The sequence below is a fragment of the Myxine glutinosa genome, chromosome 2 (genome assembly GCF_964187855.1).
Source record: "Myxine glutinosa chromosome 2, kmMyxGlut1.1, whole genome shotgun sequence".
Taxonomy (NCBI): domain Eukaryota; kingdom Metazoa; phylum Chordata; class Myxini; order Myxiniformes; family Myxinidae; genus Myxine; species Myxine glutinosa.
In genome coordinates, this window is record NC_136262.1 from 133,225,005 (window position 1) to 133,248,757 (window position 23,753).

Here is a 23,753-nt window from a genome sequence, read left to right on the forward strand (position 1 = left end):
CTGGACATGCTGCTTCTGCTTTCTCAACAATGGATGGAGGTCCTCAATGCCAAACAGGAAATTAGAGCCGTCTCCCTTGACATTTCACGTGCCTTCGATATACGAGGTCTGGCACCCTGCTCTGCTCACCAAACTCTCCTCCTTTGGTATCCATGGAAATCTCCACGCATGGCTGGCGGACTTCCTCTCTGGTCGTAGTCAACGCGTGGCCCTGAATGGGTTTCTCTCATCTCCTCTTCCTGTTCAGGCTGGAGTTCCCCAAGGTAGTGTTCTGGGCCCTGTGCTTTTTCTGGTCTTCATCAATGATCTCTCTGACTCTCTTGAAAATCCTCTCTATCTCTTTGCTGACGACTCTACTCTCTGTCGCTCCATTCCTCATCCCTCAGATCGGCAGTCTGCAGCCTCCTCACTCTCTGCAGACCTGGACAAAATCACAGACTGGGCAAACAAATGGAACATGTCTTTCAATCCTGATAAATCTCACACTCTTACGATGTCTCTCCGAAAAGACCGACTGGAAAACCCTCCCATCCACTTTCTGAATAATCCTCTCCAAGAAGTTCTGTCACTCAAGCTTTTGGGTCTCACTATCTGCCATGATCTTTCCTGGGAAAACCACATTTCAAATCTGGCCTCCAAAGCCAGTCGCCGACTGGGCATCCTCCGTCGTGCGAAGTCCTTCCTTGGCACACCTGAGCTCCTCACCACATACAAGGCTTTCATCCGCAGCTCTATGGAATACTGCTCTCCCCTCTGGTCTGGTGCTCCTGCCTCACACCTAGCCCGTCTTCACGCTGTTGAAACCAAAGCGTTCAGAATCATTGGAATCTCCCACGATGAAGCTAACTCCAAGGGCCTTTCACTCACTCACCGCAGGCAGGTTGGTGGTCTTTCCGTCTTCTACCGACTCCTCTCTGGCCTTGCCCCCCCAGCCCTCTCTGGGCTCTGTCCCCCAAATATTCCTACAGGTCGCACAAGATCTGCCTGCAACCCTCTTATGGTTAAACTGCCAAAATCAAGACTTTCTGCTCACCTTCACTCCTTCATTCCTCTTTTCTCCCGCCTCTGGAACAAACTCCCTCACTCTCTTCAATCCCACTCCAACCTCCAGGTCTTTAAAACAGCTGTTCACCACCATCTCTTATCCTCCCCCATCCAAAACCTTGATCTTTTCTACCCCCGCTAATTTCGGTCCCCTTGTGTTTTATACTTCTCCCACCCCCCCCCCCCCCCCCCTTCACACGCCTCCTGCCCCCAAGCCCTCTCCCTCCCACACTTCTCCCTGCTCTCAAATGTTGTGGTTGTGTGCTTCCCCTTCTCTCCCCATCTTGTCTTCCGCTCCCTCTTTTTGTATATTTTGTTTGTCTGGTTTATTTGTTTGTGAAATAAATGTTAGCTCTTTACGAGCCTCGATTCAGTATACAAAAAAAATAAATATATATATATCCCAACCACTCTCAGCTTCCCCCATCCTGCTTCAGCTTCTGCTTACATGATCTTTTGACTTCATTTTTGAGATCCTGCTATTTGGTCATTTTCTTGATTTCTGCAATGCTAAGGCCAAAATCGCTGGGTACTGACACCTCAATTAGCAATGCTTTTGATTCTGAGTACTATATCTGCTCACAATGATTTGTTTTCTATGTTCATACTTGACAGGATCGTCAGGTTGTGCACGAGTGTTACTTCTTCCTTTTCAATTATCGCATTTGATTCATGTTTCAATGATTTTTCTGGGACTGGGACATTGAGAATCTTGCAGATGTGCCAGTCGTGAATTGCTCTGCAAGCCTTGTTGTGCCTTTCAGTGTACAGCTGTTCTGACATGAGGTTAAAAAAAAAATATCCCGATAGGAGGGGATTCGTGCTTTCTGTTTCTACCTTACAGAATTTACAACTGTATATTGACTTAGTCCCACTATCTTCTTAAAGCCATCAGTATTGTGTCCCTGGTCTTGGGCATTTATCATGATTTGTCTTCCGTCGCAATTGAACTGACCTCTTCTTCGCCATTCCGGTGATCCTTCTTTGTCTACTCCCAATCTGTCCAACTATATGGACCTCTATGCTCTTTTATCATTCTCCCAGTTGTCGTGTGTATTTGCTGAATTTTCATTATATTTATTTATTTATTTTGTAATCGTTGGGACTGTATTTGCTGCTGTTTCAGTTTTGTGTTTGACATCTTCTATTCACAGCTGGTTTTGGAAAAATTTTGCTGGATGGGTTTTGGATACCTTTTCTGGTCTTTGTATTTGCTTACAAATTGGATTAGGTAATCTGTTGCACTTTTTACGTATCAGTCAATCCTACAGTTGTCATTCTGTGTACTTGGTCGAGCTCCATCAGTCCGCTACCTCCTTTTCGTCTCGGCAGGTACATTCTTGGGATGCAATGATTTTTGTAAAACATTTTGTGGATGGTGAGGAGTTTCCTTGTTTTGATATCTCGTATATTGATTTCCGCTTGTGGCCAGTTAATTATTCTGCAGCTGTACTGGAATACTGGTATTGCAAGTTGGTTTATGGCTTTGATTTTGTTCCTTGGAGATCATCCTCATTCTACGCAGGTATTTTTTGATAATTGTATTGTGCACTCGTTTGTCACATATTTGGTAGCCCCCTTCTACTCACAGGTATTTATAAGATGCTTCATTCTCTATCATCTGTATTGTTACTATTTTCCCCGCACAGCGGAAGACGGGGTTTTGCAATGACACGCGTGTGTGTGTGTGTGTGTGTGTGTGTGTGTGTGTGTGTGTGTGTGTGTGTGTGTGTGTGTGTGTGTGTGTGTGTGTGTGTGTGTGTGTGTGTGTTGCCATAACCCTTTCAGCTTTTGTCATCAAATTATCAACAAAGCTGTATTATGCAACTATACAGAAGCCAAATTAATAATTTGGCCAAAAGGTCAAAGGGTCAGTGTCACATAAAATCATCAATTTTCATTTGATTGACCTGAAATTTTAAGAATTTGCATATTGGGTCACTGAATAGGTTCACCAATCAAAAGCTAGAAGGCAATTTTTTTTAAAGGCCAAAGGTCAAAGTTTCATAAAATCATCAATTTTCATCCGATTGACCTGAAATTTTAAGAATTTGCATATTGGGTCACTGAATAGGTTCACCAATCAAAAGCTAGAAGCCTATTGGTTGTTTTTTTTAGATCAAAAGGTCAAAGGTCAAGGTTGCATAAATTCATCAATTTTCATCATATTGACTTGAAATTTCAGCAGGGTTTGCATATTGGGTCGCTGAATCCTACTGCTTTTGAGGTCAAAAGGTCAAGGTCGCCTAAAATCATAAATTTTATTTGTAGTTTTTTTTTTAAAGACGTTTTCTTAATGTTTAGCATACAGAAGAGGAAGAACTCTGAATACAACGTGGACGGGCTTTGCATTTGCAGGTACTTTCTAGTTTTATTTCGGATACTTTTTATGTTGTCCGTTTTTGTTGGTCTACCTTGTACGAATGTGCACTTGGCACACTTATATCGGCCAAATTCAGTTTGAATGTCGTACCATATACATCATGTTGCAGTCAAATAATGCCCCAATCTTCCCCCTTGGAAGGATACTTAAAGGCCCACAGACACAGAAAATCATGATTGGTTTAATTAAAAGATATGGCTTCACTTAACACTTAATTGTTGTTCTTTTTTTGAATAAATATCTTGGAAGGAGGTTTTAATTATCTTTGGTGTCCTTTTATGCCCCAGAAATGGCGATTTTATTACCCACGTAACCCGCTACGTCATCTCGAGGATAGTTTTGCTGCGGGTAGTTTTTTTAAATAATGATTTTGCCGATCAGAGGATTCCTGATCAGAAAAAAATCTTCGTCAAATTCACTTTCTGATGAGTCTGAAGCAAGTTGTGCGGCCATTATCCGTTGCGTGCAAAGACAACCATGCCTTTGATTACTTCATGCAGATGACGTCATGACCATTGCCATTTTTAAGAGCGGTGCCCGACGAGTTTGCTTTCACCTCAAAAATTACTAGAATTTAAAAGCAAGTTCTGTTCTTTGTTTACTACTTTAAAATCTATATAATTACATGAAAAAAAACCATTCTGTCTGTGTCTGTGGATGTTGAACAATTGGCGCAACGATACCTGTACAGACGTGAATAAAGACCACTGGGTGGTATAAATTTGGAACATGAGTCACACCTGCTGAGTAGCTATAAGAAATGGGTGCATTCATTTTTGAATACTAGGGCATGCCCGTACTATATATATATCTAAAATTATATCCCCCCCCCTCTATTTACATGAAATGGTTTGGTCCATTCGCAAAGCCAAAGCGAACGGCTTGCGAGTACGGTGACAATCCCCCCCCTCTATTTACATGAAATGGTTTGGTCCAAAGCGAACGGCTTGCGAGTACGGTGACAATCCCCCCCCCCCCCTCTATTTACATGAAATGGTTTGGTCCAAAGCGAACGGCTTGCGGAGTTTGGTAAAGAAATCGCCATAGCTCGGTAACTACTTGTCCGATTAATATGAAACCTTGAAAAGGCACATCCTCGGGTCCCCAGCAATATACCTGGCAAGTTTCAAGTATATCGGACCCGTGGTTGTCGAGAAACAGCGGTCACGTACACACACACAGAGATTACTGGAATTATAGATAGATGGATCTTCTCAATTTTGCTAAATTGATTACCTCGTTTCATCTTTTCAGGTAAACCATTACCAAAGACCATTAAAACTCAAGGAGTGTCCTTACCATTTCTGGCATGTGCATTGCTCGTGTAGAAGCCGTTACGAATCGGTAGCCGGCCAGTCAGCAGGGCAGCACGAGCTGGCAGGAGGAATATTCCCTCATCATTAGTATCACTACACTGTTGAAAATCGTCAGTTAGGATGTCGCTTTCACACAAGCAAAGGTACTGTAATATTTTGTTAATAAAAATTATAATGCATGTACACAAAACACCTGCCGGTGATAACCCTCATGTTTATGGTGGTGAGAAATCAACTACCATGTCCATCCACCATATATTGTGGTATATTCTCTCATTACCATGGTATTCATAGATGCAATCCTTATACAAACTAGAATGACACTCAGTAGAGAGCATACCTCTGCCTGGTTGGCCATATCACTCAATGGTGAAGAATAACTTAAAAAATTATACCAGCTGGATCTTCACCAAAATTTAATCGATTCTTCCTTGTCGCACACACAACCGGTCCACCAAGTTTCGTCCAAATCCGTCCACAACTTTTTGAGATATCCTGCTATGCATCGTTTTTGGCCCTATCTCCCAATGGTGAAGAATCACTTAAAAGATTCTAGTAACCGGATCCGAATCCGGATCTTCACCAAAATCGAATCATTTCGTCCTTGTTACATACACTACATCTCTACAAAATTTCGTCCGAATCCGTCCACAACTTTTTGAGATATTTTGTTCACAAACGGACAGACAAACGGACAGACAGGGGTGAAAACATAACATCCATCCACCTTTGATGGCGGAGGTAACTAAAGAGTTCATGGAACACGTTACCCCATGCAGTGTTGACGTATATACGCCAATTGAAATAAAATAATTATTTTAAATATCGTTAAAAATTCTGGAAGTTTAGCGCTATTGAAGCAGTCTTATACTTGTATCTTATACACCACCTTATTTAACATGTCCTCGTACTGCAAAACTGGATGTTCGTGGAAGTGATGATGTTTTCAGAATCATTGGAATCTCCTGCGACGAAGCTAACTCCGAGGGCCTTTTACTTACTCACCGCAGGCATAGTCAGGTTCACTATGTCAATAAATTATATTTCGTTCAAAATCATGGTAGATTAGCAAACCTATACATTTTTGGAAAGGTTATAGCATAAGGAAACTAAAAATCAATGTTTACATTTGGAGAGATAACTGTATGGCGGCCATTTTGGATTTTCAAAATGGCCACTGTAAAATACATATTTTGTTCTATTTCTGCCTCTAATTACCCTAAAAACTTTTTAAAATATACTAAACCTATATTTTCAGGGACAAGGAATCCAATGAAAGTATCTAATTAGTGCTATGGGGAATGGTAAGACATGAATCAAAGGTTTTGAATTGCAAAATACTGTCTTTATATTCGCGATGTTGCATAATCAAATACATGTTATCATTTTGTACAGGCAGTTAATAACATCAAAATGTGTCACAATAATTCATATCACCAAACATACACAGGCAGTCAGCAAAATCATATATACACATGCAGTCAGAATAACTTCACATCTACACAGGCAGTCAATGACAAAATATACACAGGCAGTCAATGGCATCAAACATACACGATTACAGAATATGCCATTTAGAGTTCGTCATCACTGTCCTGTGTGTCGTATCCGACAATATAGTCCGCATCGTTTTCACAGTCCGTTCCACACAAGCAAAGGTCGGTCAAATTGATTGGCAAATCGAATTGGTCGAATGGTCGATCGAATCGAATCGAATCAATCGAAGTGGTCGAATGGTCGAATGGTCGATCGAAGCGATTGGTCGAATGGTCGAATCGAATTGATCGGAATTGGCAAATGTAAACATTGATTTTCAGATTTTCCATGTAATAACGTTTCCATAAATGTATAGGTTTGCTAATCTACCATGATTTTGAACGAAAAAACATAGTGAACCTGACTAGGAGGTTGGTGGTCTTTCTGTCTTCTACCGACTCCTCTCTGGCCTTGCCCCCCCCCCCCCCCCAGCTCTCTCTGTGCTCTGTCCCCCAAATATTCCTACAGGTTGCACAATATCTGCCAGCAACCCTCTTATGGTTAAACTGCCAAAATCTAGGCTCTCTGCTCACCTTCACTCTTTCATTCCCCTTTTCTCCCGCCTCTGGAACAAACTCCCCCACTCCCTTCAATCCCACTCCTCCCTCCAAGTCTTTAAAACAGCTGTTCACCACCATCTCTTATCTTCCCCCATCCAAAACCTTGATCTTTTCTACCCCCGCTAATTTTCACCCCAGATACACTTTTTTGAAATTCCAACTTCTTTCCTGCAAGTCCTTGCAGTGTCCATATGTTTTATACCGCTCCCACCTCCCCCAAGCCCTCTCCCTCCCACAGTTCTCTCGATGTCCTTGCTCTCAAATGTTGTGTTTGTGTCCGTCCTTCCCCCTCTCTCCCCATCTTGTCTACCGCTCCCCTTATTTTGTGTTTTGTGTGTTGGTTTGACTTTTTGTGTGATTAATGTTAGCTCTTTCTCGAGCCTCGATCTTGTATACAAAAAATATATAATTTTTTTTTTTTTTTAACCGTGAAAAATAATCTGGGAAAAGTCCCTGAAGTGAGGGCGTGGATCAGAGAAAGGAGAAAGGTTTCAATGAGTATGGAGGAAACTAGAATTGGAAAGGCGAGTGTCGGCTGGAGATGGAAGAAAAGGAGATAAAGGGGGCGGGGTGAGACAACAGCATATGTGGGGGGCTGCGAGGAGAGAAGGAAATAAAATAAAATAAAATTAGTTTTTATTGTTTGTTTGTTTTTTGTATTTAAAACGTTAGACTAAAGGTAGATGTTGAGGGAAGTTAGGGGGAGAAGAGAAAATCTAAGAAACAAGCAAAATTCAGCGAAGGAAAGAACTTAAATTCACAAAATACCGATGGGGGGAGGGAAGCCTCAAGCTACCAGGCCACGCATGCGGTACGAACAGAAAACGATTTAATTATACACAAGCTTGCACAAATTGCAAACCAGCACCAACTAGAAACACACAGTAACACATACACAATAAAATAACGAGTGGAAATTTGACAAAGACACGATTAGGAAAATACTTAAACTTTGATGCCGTGCAGAGGTCGAAGTCGCTTCCTCACTTGAGGGACCGGAAGCAGAAGTCAAAAAAAAAAAATGGAAAGTTGTTCCTCAATCATAAACTGACTCCCTTCCAATGAAAGGATATTTCGGGCCCCAGAAGGCCCTTCCACCTTCTGAACTCAATCAAGGAACCAAGGAGCAATAGGAAGAACCACCTTTGGAGGTCATTTTTCCCCACAGAGCAGGGGTTGGCCTTTTTCGGGCACCGTGGTCCCCTTTTTGAAGGGATGTTTTATGGCCGGATACTCTTCCTGCCGCCAACCCTGTTAGTCGCCTCTTGCGACACACAGGGAATTACCAGTGAACTAGTACTCAATTTGCCGACCTCGGAAGGATGACAGGCTGAGTCAACCCTCCTGGTGTTAATTCAGCGATCAACCGGGATTCGAACCAAGGATCCTAGGATCCCAAGCCGGCATCCTAATGGCGAAGCCAACACCATGCTGAACCAAGGGGCAATGAGGAAAATTATTTAATAAATCTGGAAAAGTACATACATGGAGAGCAGAGAGGATTGGCTGTGTAGAAATTAGGAAATATCATGCCCTCTGCAGCCATGTGATCAAGGTTTGGCGTCTCCATAGCAGGATTCCCAAAGGCACCCAGATCACCCCAACCCATCTGCAAATAGGACACAACACCATGCCAGAATTATTCTGATTGGAAAAATAATTATGGTACAGTGTCAGGAATACATTGGCGGTCGTGACTCATGAAACTCACATCATCCATTAACATGATGATAATGTTTGGCTTGCTTGTGTTTCTATTGTTCGCTGTTACAGCAACGGAGAAGGCCAAGGTAAGAGCGATGGAGACGAAACGTGACCTGAAGGATGAAGTGATTGATGACATCATCAAAGCCACTGTCCTGGATCACTGCTCGCCAGAAATGATCACAATTCAAAGTCAAGTCAGAATATCGTAACTTTTTAGATTATTTTACCCTCAACAGTTCTGCAGCAATTTAAACAATCATAACTTGCCTGACTTTGTGAAGCTCTACATATGCTCATATTGAGCTTTTGTACTTCGTTTCATGTGATTAGTACGATTCAGTAAAATCACTTCCAAAATTGTCCCGCTGTGGATAAACGAAGATCTGTGTCTGTGATGGAGTACTTTTGAGACGGATCATTTTGGCAGGTCACGAAACACAGTAAAAGTTTGACAAAGCTCCGTTTTATGCTTCTGTTTGGATTAGCTGCAATAGAGGACACGGTGAAGAGCGACTGGATTGATTTCAGGCCCAGATAGACCAAGCCATGAGGAGTGGCTGAAGGAGACAGGAAATAGCCGATTATGAAGGAATATGATCGATATCATCTATCTATAATTCCAGTAATCTCTGTGTGTATGTTTGTATGTTTGTATGTTTGTATGTTTGTATGTGACCGCTGTTTCTCGACAACCACGGGTCCGATATACTTGAAACTTGCCAGGTATATTGCTGGGGACCTGAGGATGTGCCTTTTCAAGGTTTCATATTAATCGGACAAGTAGTTACCGAGCTATGGCGATTTCTTTACCAAACTCCGCAAGCCGTTCGCTTTGGACCAAACCATTTCATGTAAATAGAGGGGGGGGTTTGTCACCGTACTCGCAAGCCGTTCGCTTTGGACCAAACCATTTCATGTAAATAGAGGGGGGGGGGGATTGTCACCGTACTCACAAGCCGTTCGCTTTGGACCAAACCATTTCATGTAAATAGAGGGGGGGGATTGTCACCGTACTCGCAAGCCGTTCGCTTTGGACCAAACCATTTCATGTAAATAGAGGGGGGGGATATAATTTTAGATATATATATAGTACGGGCATGCCCTAGTCTATCTATAATTCCAGTAATCTCTGTGTGTATGTTTGTATGTTTGTATATTTGTCTGTGACCGCTGTTTCTCGACAACCACGGGTCCGATATACTTGAAACTTGCCAGGTATATTGCTGGGGACCTGAGGATGTGCCTTTTCAAGGTTTCATATTAATCGGACAAGTAGTTACCGAGCTATGGCGATTTCTTTACCAAACTCCGCAAGCCGTTCGCTTTGGACCAAACCATTTCATGTAAATAGAGGGGGGGGGGGGGGGATTGTCACCGTACTCGCAAGCCGTTCGCTTTGGACCAAACCATTTCATGTAAATAGAGGGGGGGGATTGTCACCGTACTCGCAAGCCGTTCGCTTTGGACCAAACCATTTCATGTAAATAGAGGGGGGGGATTGTCACCGTACTCGCAAGCCGTTCGCTTTGGACCAAACCATTTCATGTAAATAGAGGGGGGGGATATAATTTTAGATATATATATAGTACGGGCATGCCCTAGTTAAGACAATGAAGGGAATAGACAATATTGTAATGGCCCTCGGCTCTTCCATTTGCCCGGTCTCGGGAGTCAACGGACAAGCGGGGACCTTAAATAACTCTTCCTTAGGGTCCGATCAAGCTTATCATGGTGGAGAACCTTAGGGTCAACCCATCCGTTCTCCCGGCAAAACTGTTGTGTCCAGGCCTAATAAACGCTTTAATAAAATAACATAAATTACAATTACAAAATAATAAAACATTAATAAATAGGTAAAAATGGATGGCGGTTTTAGAAAGAGACATGATGAGGAGAGACTATCATCTAACTATTACATATAGAAGCCAGGTGTGGGCTTAACAGTTAAGGTGGCTGGCTTAAGATATTTGGGTCTTGAGTTTGAGCCCCTGTCAAGCCATTAAATAACACCGGGTGGGTTGACTCAGCCTGTCATCCTTCCGAGGTCGGAAAAATGAGTAACGACCTACTGGAAACGGGACACTGCATCAGCGAAAAAGCTGTGCTTCCAGAAATGATGCAACCAGCAGCCACAAGCTGCATACGAAATGATGAAATGATGACAATTACATAAAAGTGACGCATATATCTAATAACACATTTAATTATGTCACACTTATTCTAAAACCCATTAAGGAAATATCTGCTGTATTTTTTTTTTGTGTATACAAAGTCGAGGCTCGTGCAAGAGCTAGTTTGAGTACACTGAAAGGATCAGGATTCAGCAGAATAAAAGGAACAGCAGAGAGAGGAGAGAAACACCAACAGTAGAGCCAAAGGCCAAGGCAGAGGGAGGCGGACAAAAAATGTGTATGGGGAGGAATGGGAGCAGGAAAGGATGCATAGGTGGATGAGATGGATACAGAAGGAAACTTTCAGGAAGGAAAACTGGAAATTTGTAAGGAGGAGGGATTGGGGTGGGGGTGGTTTTACGGGTGCAGAAAAGATCTTGGTTTTGGATTGGCGACGATCTAAAATGATGGTGAACAGCTGTCTCGATGACCTGGAGGGAAGAATGAGATTGAAGAGGATGATGAAGTTGATTCCACAGGTGGGGAAAAAGGAGAACAAATGAGTGGAGGTGAGCAGTGATCCTGGATTTAGGTACTTTCTCCCAAAGGGAGTTGATGGTGGACCGTGTGTGCCCTGCTGAAGCCTGGGGAGGACAAAGCACAGGAAGAGCAGAGGGTGCAGGCAGAAAGGAGGTGGTAGAAAACGGAGAGACCACCGACCTTTCTACAATGGCGTAGTAGTAGACCAATAGGCTTGGCTTCAATGTGGGAGATTCCGATAATGTTCACGGCCTTGGTTTCCGCAGCGTCAAGGTGAGGAAGATGTGAGGCAGGGGAGCCAGCCAGATGGGAAAGCAGTACCACTCCATGCTGCGGATGAAGGTCTTGTAGGTGGATAGTAGTTCAGGTGTGCCAATGAAGGACTTTGTACGACAGAGGATGCCCAGATTTGGTGGCTGGCTTTGGAGGCCAACTTTGAAATGGGGTTTGCCCAAGGAAAATCATGGCTGATAGTGAGGCTGATAGTGAGTAAAGATGGCTACCCCACCACATGAAAAGACCGTTACGGGAGCAGCCAGGAATCATCAGTTTTATACCTTGTGAAGGTGTCAAACCTCGTGATATTTTTTGGGAGATGACTGCACAATATAGTCCGAACTACATGTCAAGCAAAAATGTGTACAAATGATGTGAGCAGTTTGGGAAAGGACGGGTTTCACGTCTTACCTTCCCTATTTGTCTGTCTTTGCACGCCACATCTGTCTGGCTTCTGTTGTCTTATCCATGTCCGTGTCGGTATCATTTTATAATAAACCATTTTAATTGTAAGAAACAGTCTCCCATTTTCCAGCCTTCCCATGTGAGGAACTACCAGTTTCGGGGAATTAAAATAACGCAGTGAGAGTTTGAAGACCGTTTGGTAATTTGAGGTCTTTGGACCTTCGGCTCAGGGCACTTGCAGATTCGGACGAAACTTTATGGACAGATTGGGTGTGTGACAAGGACAAATCCATTCGATTTTGGTGAAGATCCGAAACCGGATCCGGAAACGAGAATTTTTTTTTTTTAAGTGATTCTTCACCATTGGCAGAGCCAAAAACTATATATAGCACGATATTTCAAAAGTTATGGACGGATTCGGACGAAACTTAGTGGACAGATTGGGTGTGTGACGAGGACAAATCCATTCGATTTTGGTGAAGATCCGAAACCGGATCCGGAAACGAGAATTTTTTTTTTTTAAGTGATTCTTCACCATTGGCAGAGCCAAAAACTATATATAGCACGATATTTCAAAAGTTATGGACGGATTCGGACGAAACTTGGTGGACAGATTGGGTGTGTGACGAGGACAAATCCATTCGATTTTGGTGAAGATTCGAAACCGGATCCGGAAACGAGAATTTTTTTTTTTTTAAAGTGATTCTTCACCATTGGCAGAGCCAAAAACTATATATAGCACGATATTTCAAAAGTTATGGACGGATTCGGACGAAACTTGGTGGACAGATTGGGTGTGTGACAAGGACAAATCCATTCGATTTTGGTGAAGATTCGAAACCGGATCCAGAAAGGATAATTATTTAATTATTTAAAGTGATTCTTCACCATTGAGTGAAAGGACCAAACACGATAATATATAGCACGATATTTCAAAAGGTTATGGACAGATTCGGACGAAACGTGGCGGATGAGTTGGGTAAGTGACAAGAACAAGCCGATTAGATCTTGGATCAGATTAGATCTTGGTTCAGATTAGATCTTGGTTCAGGTCCAAATCAGGTCCAAATCCAGATCTGGCCTATCAGTAGATACAAAACGTATGTTATGCGCCATCGGTAGATTTGCGCTATCGACCGATCGCGCTGCACTATCAATGAATCGATCCATCCATCGTTCGTGCAGGCATCGGTAGATGGCGCAGGCATCGTTTTGCGCCATCAATGGATGTGTAACATCGGCAGATTGTGCAGCGCCGTCAAACAATCTGCGTCAGGAGGGGAGGGAGAAATGGTGAGGTTTGTTTGTTAGAAATATTCCGAAATATTAAGAAAAACCTCCTTTTTTTATGCCTCCGGCGACTTTGTCAAATCTGTCTGTCCGTACGGACTAAACCTCGTCTTTCTCGGCAACCATATGCCCAATTGAGACTAAACTTTCAGGGTAGGAGTGACTCCCATGCAGAATGTTTTTATGATAATTGTGACGTAATAGGTCACGTGGTATGGCAGCCATCTTGGATTAAAAGCAAATAATGAAACAATTCTTTCTCGGAAACTGCTGAATGGAAATATTTTAAACTTGGCATATTGTTTAGTACTCCCAATGGGGAACATAAGCATGATGATGACATCGTAGGTGAAGTGGTATACCACCCAAAAATGTTTTAATCAAATTCCTTATCCTAAAAATCTGAAATTGCATGCACATGATCTATGACCGATTTGTATGGAAATATTAAATTTATGACATCATAGGTCACATGGTTTGGCAGCCATTTTGGATTGAAGAAAAATATTAAATCATTATATCTCTGTCTCACTGAGACCTGGCAACAACCACTGGACTACTACACGCTCAACCTCACCACACCCAATGGATATTCTTACATCAATAAACCACGCTCGGAGGGCCGAGGTGGTGGAATTGCCGTTATTCACCGACAAGACATCAAGACCAACCTCATCTCCATCTCATCTGCTCCATCATTTGAACACCTGGCTTTTAAACTCTCTGGTCACACACAGTCAGTCATGGCTGTTGTCTACCGCCCTCCCAAACCACACCCATCATTCCTGTCTGACTTCTCCTACTTTCTGACCCAGCTATGTTCCCTCTCCCCCTCAATCCTCCTCCTTGGTGATTTCAATATCCACATGGACTCCACTGACTCCACGCTAACCACTGACTTCACTGATTTACTCACCTGCTTTAACCTCACTCAACATGTCAACTTTCCTACCCATAACCGTGGTCACATTTTGGACCTTGTCTGCTCTACTGGACTAATTTTGCACCATCTCTCTGGCTCCGACCTCACTCTCTCTGACCACTTAGCCATCACTCTGACCATCAACATCCCCACCCCAGCACCAAGGCATTATCGCACTATCAACTTCCGTAAGCTAAACGCTCTTTCACCTACCTCATTCTCATCGACCCTCTCTGAAAAAATGTCCACTTCTCCCTTCGTTGACCTCCACACCCCTTCTGACCTCACTGACTACTACAACCACACTCTCTCCTCCTGCCTTGACCAACTTGCGCCTATAAAAACCAAAACAGTTTCTTTCACCCATTCTGCTCCCTGGTTTACCCCTGAACTCCGCCTGATGAAAACTCGTGCTCGCCAACTTGAAAGACTCCGCAATAAAACGGGTCTCACAGTTCACTCCCAGGCCTACAAGGACCACATACAACACTATAAAGATGCCCTCTCCCGTGCCCGCTCCGCCTACTACTCTCAAATTATCCACTCTGGCTCCGGAAACCCAAAAGCACTCTTCTCTACAATAAACAAACTCCTCAGCCCCCTGAACACCACCACCCAGTCATTCACAATAGACAACTGCATCTCCTTCCTTTCATTCTTCCAACGCAAAATTGAAAACATCTACAACAGCTTGACCACCGCCGCACCCGCTCCCCCTCAAACCACCTGCCCCCCCTTATCCTGCCATCCCCTGTCTCAATTCTCCCCAGTCTCCCCTACTGACCTCTCTGAACTCCTCATCGGAATGAAAACTGCCACCTGCACTCTTGATCCCATCCCCTCCAGCTTTGTCAAGGCCTCCCTTCCTGCTCTCTCTCCACTTATCATTGCAACAATAAACTCCTCCCTGTCTACAGGCATCGTCCCACCATCCCTCAAAATTGCTGCTGTTACCCCCATTCTGAAAAAACCTGGACTAAACCCTGACCCCCTAAATAACTTCAGACCCATCTCCAACCTACCCTTTCTGTCAAAGGTTTTGGAACGCGCTGTAGCCACTCAACTCAAACATCACCTCTCTGCCAATAACCTGTATGAAACATTCCAATCCGGATTCCGCTCCAACCACAGTACTGAAACTGCTCTCCTCAAAATAACCAACGACCTTCTCCTCTCCTCTGACGCTGGCAACCTCAACATTCTCATCCTCCTCGACCTCAGCGCCGCCTTTGACACAATCGATCACACCATCCTCCTCGCCCGACTTGAAACCACCTTTAACATTACCGGCACTGCCCTCTCTTGGATTAAATCATACCTCTCTGACAGACGCCAGTTCATCTCCATCAATAACTGCAAACCCCCCACTGCTCCCCTCCCCCAAGGTGTCCCCCAAGGTTCAGTTCTTGGCCCCCTCCTCTTCATCCTGTACCTGTCCCCCCTTGGTCACTTAATCCGCCGTCATGGTCTCCAATTCCACTGCTTCGCCGATGACATCCAGCTTTTCATCTCCACCAAGTCCATCTCCACCGCCACCCACTCTATCCTGACAAACTGCATCACTGAAATAAAATCCTGGCTTCAAATCAACTTCCTCAAACTTAACTGTGATAAATCTGAAATAATCATCATTGGCCCAAAAACGCTCACCAAGTCCACCCATAACTTTGCCCTCAACATCGACGGTTTCCCAGTATCCACCTCCCCTCACATCCGGAATCTTGGCATCATCTTTGACCAAACCCTCTCCTTCGACAAATACACTAAACAGATCACAAAGACAGCCTTCTTTCACCTGAAAAACATTGCCCGTCTCCGTCCATCCCTCTCCTCCGTGGCTGCAGAAACCCTCATCCACGCCTTCATCACTTCCCGTCTGGACTACTGCAATAGCCTCCTTTATGGTTCACCCTCAACAATCACCAATAAACTCCAATACATTCAGAACTCCGCTGCCCGTCTACTCACCCATTCCCGGACCCGTGACCACATCACCCCCGTCCTTTACAAGCTTCACTGGCTCCCCATCTCCCAGAGAATCCAGTACAAAATCCTCCTCTTGACCTACAAAGCCCTCCATAACCTGGCCCCATCCTACCTGGCTGACCTCCTCTCCAGACACACTCCCACCCGCAACCTCCGCTCTGCTGGTACCAACCTCCTGACCCCCCCCCCCCCCCCCCCATCCGGACCAAATTTAGATCCTGGGGGGACAGGGCCTTCTCCATCGCTGCTCCCACCCTCTGGAACTCGCTACCTCACACCATCAGAGACTCCTCCTCACTCACCACATTCAAAACATCACTCAAGACCCACCTGTTCAACACTGCATTCAACATTTAACCCACAGCATCTAACCCCTGACTATCTCCTCTCCTTCTCCCTCCTTTGTGCTTTGAATATTTCCCTATTGATTCTTCTTTTTTTGCAATTGTTTTTATGTTTTGCTATGCATTATGTTTTGCACTCTGTCAAAGCGTCTTTGGGCTTCCTGAAAAGCGCTATCTATCTATAATTCCAGCAATCTCTGTGTGTCTGTCTGTGTGTCTGTGTGTCTGTGTGTTTGTCTGTGACCGCTGTTTCTCGACAACCACGGGTCCGATATACTTGAAACTTGCCAGGTATATTGCTGGGGACCCGAGGATGTGCCTTTTCAAGGTTTCATATTAATCGGACAATTACTTACCGAGATATGTCCAAAAAACGCTTCAACCAATCAGAGAGCAGCGAGCTATCACGTGTGCCGAACGTGGCGATCAGACTCTGCCTCGGACGGCACATTTGACAGCGTATTCATTTATTTCACGTTGGAAAACTATGTTGCCGTTAAACTATGTTTTAAAACGAATTCAAACTGCGATTAAATTAAAACGATTCATCCTAACTGCGATTTGCGAACTTCCGGACAGTGACGACTTATCTTCCGGCAGCCAATCACAGAACGCTCTGTTGCGTAGGCGTGGCCGATGTGAGACGAGCGGAGCTGAGCGCGTTACGAGCTGACCGCCATTACGGTACGTAATTCGATTTCTTATGCGCATTATTTCTCCCAATTCAGTCAGAGCGAAGGGCGGAAGCGAAGAGCGTTGCTTTTTTTGTTTACGGGCGTACGGGCGGGGTAGAGCGTACGGGTAGCGTTTTTTTTTTTTTTTGGCCACGGAACGGGCACCCACGTACGGGCAATGCCCTAGTATAAAATAAATGCATTATTATTATTATTATTATTATATCTCTGAAACCGCTCACCCTGTCGATGCGAATTTTTACAAATATCAGCTAACAGCACTGTTGCATATAGTTTGAAAATGATGACGTCATAGGTCACGTGGTTTGGCAGCCATCTTGGATAGAAAAACGAACCTTATCCAATCAACACAAAACTTCACAAACGTGATCGCCTACCTATACATATGCAGAGTGATGGCATCTACCCGTTGTGGGACTATGCGGAGGGATATTGGTGACACAGTTGCATTGTTCTAGTTTCTAATTGTTTTTTCCTTTTTAGTGCCATGTCTTCGTATCGGTGTAATACTTGTCTGGTGTTGGATGTAACTCAACCTACCACTCTAGTCTCTCGTGATAGAGCGCGATCGATCGATGCCTGCGCCATCAACCGATGCCTGCACGAACGATGGATGGATGGATCGATTCATTGATAGCGCAGCGCGATCGATCGATGCCTGCGCCATCAACCGATGCCTGCACGAACGATGGATGGATCGATTCATTGATAGCGCAAGGCGATCGGTCGCAAATCTACCGATGGCGCATAACACGTACACTGTTCAGCCTGGGGGGGGGGTGCTCTCTACCGAGCGCTGTTCTAGTTTCTAATGTCATATTATTCCTATTCTATTTTTAACACACACATGCTACGTAAAATTATATTATTTGATATCATGCATAAAGCAAAAAACTATACTCTTCTTCTTCATAATAATAACACGGAAGGAACAAACAAACAACAACAACCACCAGTCACCACGATAGCACTAGCAGCAACAACTTAACTACGTGTTATAAAAAACCTTTTTCGCGAGTTTCACTTCATTTGACATCCTCATTGACATTCGCAGATAAACATGCAATGTGTTTATAAAGTACAACATGCTATCTACCGATTAAAGCCGTCAGCGAAGCGGCAGGTACGCACGCACACCTGATCAGGTATTTATTAACTAAAAACAATTAATTAAGCAATTTGCGATCGCTGCGCACGTCACGAATCGTCTTCAAAAACGAACTTGTTAACCGGAATCACAACAATGATCGATCGCACACAGGAAACAATTTCCGTGATTGTTTGTATTCATTAATTAAATAATAAATACGTACCAACACAAGCAAACTTAAATATGAATTCCCATCGGGGGTTCTTCTTCGTTTCCTTATTGTTGTTGTTGTTTGAAAAATAACTTTAATACAATAAATGGCCGAGCCATATAATTATTAATCCCACAAAGCGACTGAAGAGGTTCACCAAAGCGAAAACCCTTTTATAAACACAAAACTTCATCAATCATTAGGAAATCGATTAATCACGTGGTACAAGTTCCGGGAATACCAATTTACGTTTCGGATTGAAATTGCATTACTTGTTGCTTCGTGTGTAGTTTGTGGCTGCTGGTTGCATCATTTTTTTTTCTAGAAGCACAGCTGTGCCGCTGATGCAGTGCCCCCTGTTACCGGTCACTTGGTACTCATTTTGCCGACATTGGAAGGATGACAGGCTGAGGCTGAGTCAACCCACGTGGTGTTAATTAAACGACAGGGGCTCAAACTCAAGACCCTAAGACCTCAAGCCAGCAACTTTAACCGTCAAACCAACAGCAAACTTGCTGTTGACTGGAGATACGAAGCCAAAAGTGGTCTCTCCCTCCTCCCCTCCCCTCCCCTCTTCCTCCTCCTCCCCTCCCCCCTCCCCCTCCTCCTCCCCTCCCCCCCTCCCCCTCCTCCCCTCCCCCCCTCCCCCTCCTCCCCTCCCCCCCTCCCCCTCCTCCCCTCCCCCCCTCCCCCTCCTCCCCCTCCCCCCCCTCCCCCTCCTCCCCCTCCCCCCTCCCCCTCCTCCTCCTCCTCCCCCATCCTCCCCCCTCCCCCCCCTCCCCCTCCCTCCCCCTCCCCCTCCCCCTCCCCCCCCTCCCCCTCCCCCCCCCTCCCCCTCCCCCTCCCCCTCCCCCTCCCCCTCCCCCTCCCCCTCCCCCTCCCCCTCCCCCTCTCCCCTTCCCCCCCCTCTCCCCTTCCCCCCCCTCTCCCCTCTTCACACCCTCCTCCTCTTCCTCTCTCCCCCTTCACCTCCCCCGCCCCACCTGCTGGGTACTTTTGCTCGTGTGCTATATAAGAGAGCCGTTGGTCTGGAGAGCCGTTGGTCTGTCTGTCTGACTGACTGTCTGTTGCCATTTTTCTCAGATGGCTGAACGGATCTTCGTCAAACTTTCAGCGGTTCATCAGTGAGTGCCTGTGAGTGTTTTAGGCAAAAAATAAAGGTTTGTTTTTTTGGGATTCTTTCAAAATCGCTCAATAGTGCCTAAGCCTTTTTGATTAATGACAGTTATAATTATATACAAGTACACATTCACATAAATAAATACAAAACGCTCACCAAACATTTGAGCACAAATAATATAATATAATAATTACAATTATTAATTTATTAATTATATTATATAATAATACTATATATATATATATATATATATATATATATATATATATATATATATATATATATATATATATATATATATATATATAAATATATGTATATATATATATATATATGTAGATATATATATATATATCTACATATATCTACATATATATAACTACCAACTTCGTGCACTTCCGGAATTGTTTTCCTCTCCCGTCCCCCATTCCTCCTCTCCCGTCCCCCATTCCTCCTCTCCCGTCTCCCATTCCTCCTCTCCCGTCCCCCATTCCTCCTCTCCGGTCTCCCATTCCTCCTCTCCGGTCTCCCATTCATCCTCTCCGGTCTCCCATTCCTCCTCTCCGGTCTCCCATTCCTCCTCTCCGGTCTCCCATTCCTCCTCTCCGGTCTCCCATTCCACCTCTCCGGTCTCCCATTCCTCCTCTCCGGTCTCCCATTCCTCCTCTCCGGTCCCCCATTCCTCTTCTCCTGTCCCCCATTCCTCTTCTCCTGTCCCCCATTCCTCCTCTCCGGTCTCCCATTCCTCCTCTCCGGTCTCCCATTCCTCCTCTCCGGTCTCCCATTCCTCCTCTCCGGTCCCCCATTCCTCTTCTCCTATCCCCCATTCCTCCTCTCCGGTCTCCCATTCCTCCTCTCCGGTCCCCCATTCCTCTTCTCCTGTCCCCCATTCCTCCTCTCCTGTCCCCCATTCCTCCTCTCCTGTCCCCCATTCCTCCTCTCCTGTCCCCCATTCCTCCTCTCCGGTCCCCCATTCCTCTTCTGCTGTCCCCCATTCCTCCTCTCCTGTCCCCCATTCCTCCTCTCCGGTCTCCCATTCCTCCTCTCCTGTCCCCCATTCCTCCTCTCCGGTCTCCCATTCCTCCTCTCCGGTCCCCCATTCCTCTTCTCCTGTCCCCCATTCCTCCTCTCCTGTCCCCCATTCCTCCTCTCCTGTCCCCCATTCCTCCTCTCCGGTCTCCCATTCCTCCTCTCCGGTCCCCCATTCCTCCTCTCCGGTCCCCCATTCCTCTTCTCCTGTCCCCCATTCCTCCTCTCCTGTCCCCCATTCCTCCTCTCCTGTCCCCCATTCCTCCTCTCCTGTCCCCCATTCCTCCTCTCCGGTCCCCCATTCCTCTTCTGCTGTCCCCCATTCCTCCTCTCCTGTCCCCCATTCCTCCTCTCCGGTCTCCCATTCCTCCTCTCCTGTCCCCCATTCCTCCTCTCCGGTCTCCCATTCCTCCTCTCCGGTCCCCCATTCCTCTTCTCCTGTCCCCCATTCCTCCTCTCCTGTCCCCCATTCCTCCTCTCCTGTCCCCCATTCCTCCTCTCCGGTCTCCCATTCCTCCTCTCCTGTCCCCCATTCCTCCTCTCCGGTCTCCCATTCCTCCTCTCCTGTCCCCCATTCCTCCTCTCCTGTCCCCCATTCCTCCTCTCCTGTCCCCCATTCCTCCTCTCCGGTCTCCCATTCCTCCTCTCCTGTCCTCCATTCCTCCCCCAAAAGGCCGGAGTATTCATATCGTCTGAAATGCAGTGGTGATTACTTTTGTTGTTACTCCTGCCCTCGAACCATCAATTACAACTACGATGCTTAAATATTAAGTGCTCGGTGCCCCTGGGGCAGTTGTACTTTGAATAAGTATGATCTGGCGGTAAACTCGGAATCTGTTTCAAATTGTATTTACGAAGAATCCATAAGCATCGTGTCGTTTGATCATTGTGAGTGTTTGTACATGATCCTGGAACCTTCCCGCCCCTGAATCGCGATGACGTTTACTGTTCTATATTGCGTGGTTCTCAATAAGAGAAAGACTTTTTGAGTAGTTTTTCTCCCCTACGCGCCGCCCCTCCCCTCTTCCCACCATCACCTTCTCTCCCGGTTCACAGTTCCGCAATGGCGGACGCGGATTTCGAGAATGGCGTGGAATCCATTTACGCAGGGGAGGGAGATTCCCAGCAGGTTCTGGACGACAGTGTGGACGCGAGTGGTGAGGGTGGAGAGGAGCCGACGGTGGAAGACCCCGTGAGTCTTTTTGGTTCTTTGTTCCCGTTTAACGGGACCGACGTGTGTGATGAACGGCGAACGTGAAACGATACGGTTTCCTCTTCATCCGCACTCTCGTCATTTGTGTCTTTTCACTGGTTTGCTCGAGATACCATTAAATGTAGTGAAATAGAGTTAAGAAGATGGAAGGAAACGGTTTTTTGAAGAAAAAAAAGGGAATGAGCTTGAAACGCTTGGGAAGAGGAAGAGGTCGGTTACTTTGCGTACGTAATAAAAGGATTGGGTCTGAAACGTGAACACGTGGTGTTTATTGCATTGCAAGCCAAAGAAAGGGTTGTTTGTCTTAGGTTTTGTAATGAAAAATGAAGGTTGAGACTACACGGAGCGGACTCTTGGTTTCACCTGTTTAACTTCCTCGGCTAAATTCAGGGTTGGTGATGTTTAGGTACCAGGTTGGAATCCTACCTGTTTTATTGATCTGTCCATTCAACTCCACTGCCTTCCAAGTCCCACCACGAGTCTCATATCGCTGTCGAACTACGGAAAGCGAAGCGTGACCAGTTTTTAATCAGTGAGAGGAATGATCATAAGGCGCAGTTGGGGGAGCACATTGGATGTGGAGGATGAGCAGTTGGGGGAGCACAGTAGATGTGGAGGATGAGCAGTTGGGGGAGCACATTGGATGTGGAGGATGAGCAGTTGGGGGAGCACATTGGATGTGGAGGATGAGCAGTTGGGGGAGCACATTGGATGTGGAGGATGAGCAGTTGGGGGAGCACATTGGATGTGGAGGATGAGCAGTTCGGGGAGCACATTGGATGTGGAGGATGAGCAGTTGGGGGAGCACAGTAGATGTGGAGGATGATCAGTTTGGGGAGCACAGTAGATGTTGAGGATGAGCAGTTGGGGGAGCACATTGGATATGGAGGATGAGCAGTTTGGGGAGCACAGTAGATGTGGAGGATGAGCAGTTGGGGGAGCACATTGGATGTGGAGGATGAGCAGTTGGGGGAGCACATTGGATGTGGAGGATGAGCAGTTGGGGGAGCACATTGGATGTGGAGGATGAGCAGTTGGGGGAGCACAGTAGATGTGGAGGATGAGCAGTTGGGGGAGCACATTGGATGTGGAGGATGAGCAGTTGGGGGAGCACATTGGATGTGGAGGATGAGCAGTTGGGGCAGCACAGTAGATGTGGAGGATGAGCAGTTGGGGGAGCACATTGGATATGGAGGATGAGCAGTTGGGGGAGCACAGTAGATGTTGAGGATGAGCAGTTGGGGGAGCACAGTAGATGTGGAGGATGAGCAGTTGGGGGAGCACAGTAGATGTGGAGGATGAGCAGTTGGGGGAGCACATTGGATGTGGAGGATGAGCAGTTGGGGGAGCACAGTAGATGTTGAGGATGAGCAGTTGGGGGAGCACATTGGATGTGGAGGATGAGCAGTTCGGGGAGCACATTGGATGTGGAGGATGAGCAGTTTGGGGAGCACATTGGATGTGGAGGATGAACACTTGGGGGAGCACATTGGATGTGGAGGATGACCAGTTGGGGGAGCACAGCAGATGTTGAGGATGAGCAGTTGGGGGAGCACATTGGATGTGGAGGATGAGCAGTTGGGGGAGCACATTCGATGTGGAGGATGAGCAGTTGGGGGAGCACATTGGATGTGGAGGATGAGCAGTTGGGGGAGCACATTTGATGTGGAGGATGAGCAGTTGGGGGAGCACAGTAGATGTGGAGGATGAGCAGTTGGGGGAGCACATTGGATGTGGAGGATGAGCAGTTGGGGGAGCACAGTAGATGTGGAGGATGAGCAGTTGGGGGAGCACAGTAGATGTGGAGGATGAGCAGTTGGGGGAGCACAGTAGATGTGGAGGATGAGCAGTTGGGGGAGCACAGTAGATGTGGAGGATGAGCAGTTGGGGGAGCACAGTAGATGTGGAGGATGAGCAGTTGGGGGAGCACAGTAGATGTGGAGAATGAGCAGTTGGCGGAGCACATTGGATGTGG

The 23,753-nt window shown here is 45.8% G+C and overlaps 2 protein-coding genes across 9 annotated transcripts in view; one reads left to right on the top strand and one right to left on the bottom strand.

The window, feature by feature from the left end:
- GALNS (galactosamine (N-acetyl)-6-sulfatase) overlaps positions 1-21,858 on the bottom strand; it is a 100,887-nt gene extending 79,029 nt beyond the window's left edge. The window contains exons 1-4 of one of the 7 annotated variants that reach the window (XM_078771673.1): positions 21,603-21,858; positions 8,551-8,706; positions 8,325-8,448; positions 4,727-4,801 (exon numbers count right to left, since the gene is read on the bottom strand). In XM_078771673.1, the coding sequence (XP_078627799.1) occupies positions 4,727-4,801; positions 8,325-8,448; positions 8,551-8,685 (334 nt within the window). In that variant the 5' untranslated portion in view covers positions 8,686-8,706; positions 21,603-21,858. Of the gene's footprint in view, positions 1-4,726; positions 4,802-8,324; positions 8,449-8,550; positions 8,707-17,655; positions 17,886-18,121; positions 18,292-18,428; positions 18,561-21,602 lie in introns of those variants that run through there. The other 6 variants (XM_078771669.1, XM_078771672.1, XM_078771674.1 and 3 more) reach the window with 6 other exon arrangements.
- LOC137421242 (polyadenylate-binding protein 2) overlaps positions 21,080-23,753 on the top strand; it is a 28,933-nt gene continuing 26,259 nt past the window's right edge. The window contains exons 1-2 of one of the 2 annotated variants that reach the window (XM_068107108.2): positions 21,080-21,270; positions 21,622-21,757. In XM_068107108.2, coding sequence (XP_067963209.2) covers positions 21,263-21,270; positions 21,622-21,757 — 144 coding nt within the window. In that variant the 5' untranslated portion in view covers positions 21,080-21,262. Of the gene's footprint in view, positions 21,271-21,354; positions 21,454-21,621; positions 21,758-23,753 lie in introns of those variants that run through there. The other variant, XM_068107109.2, reaches the window with a different exon arrangement.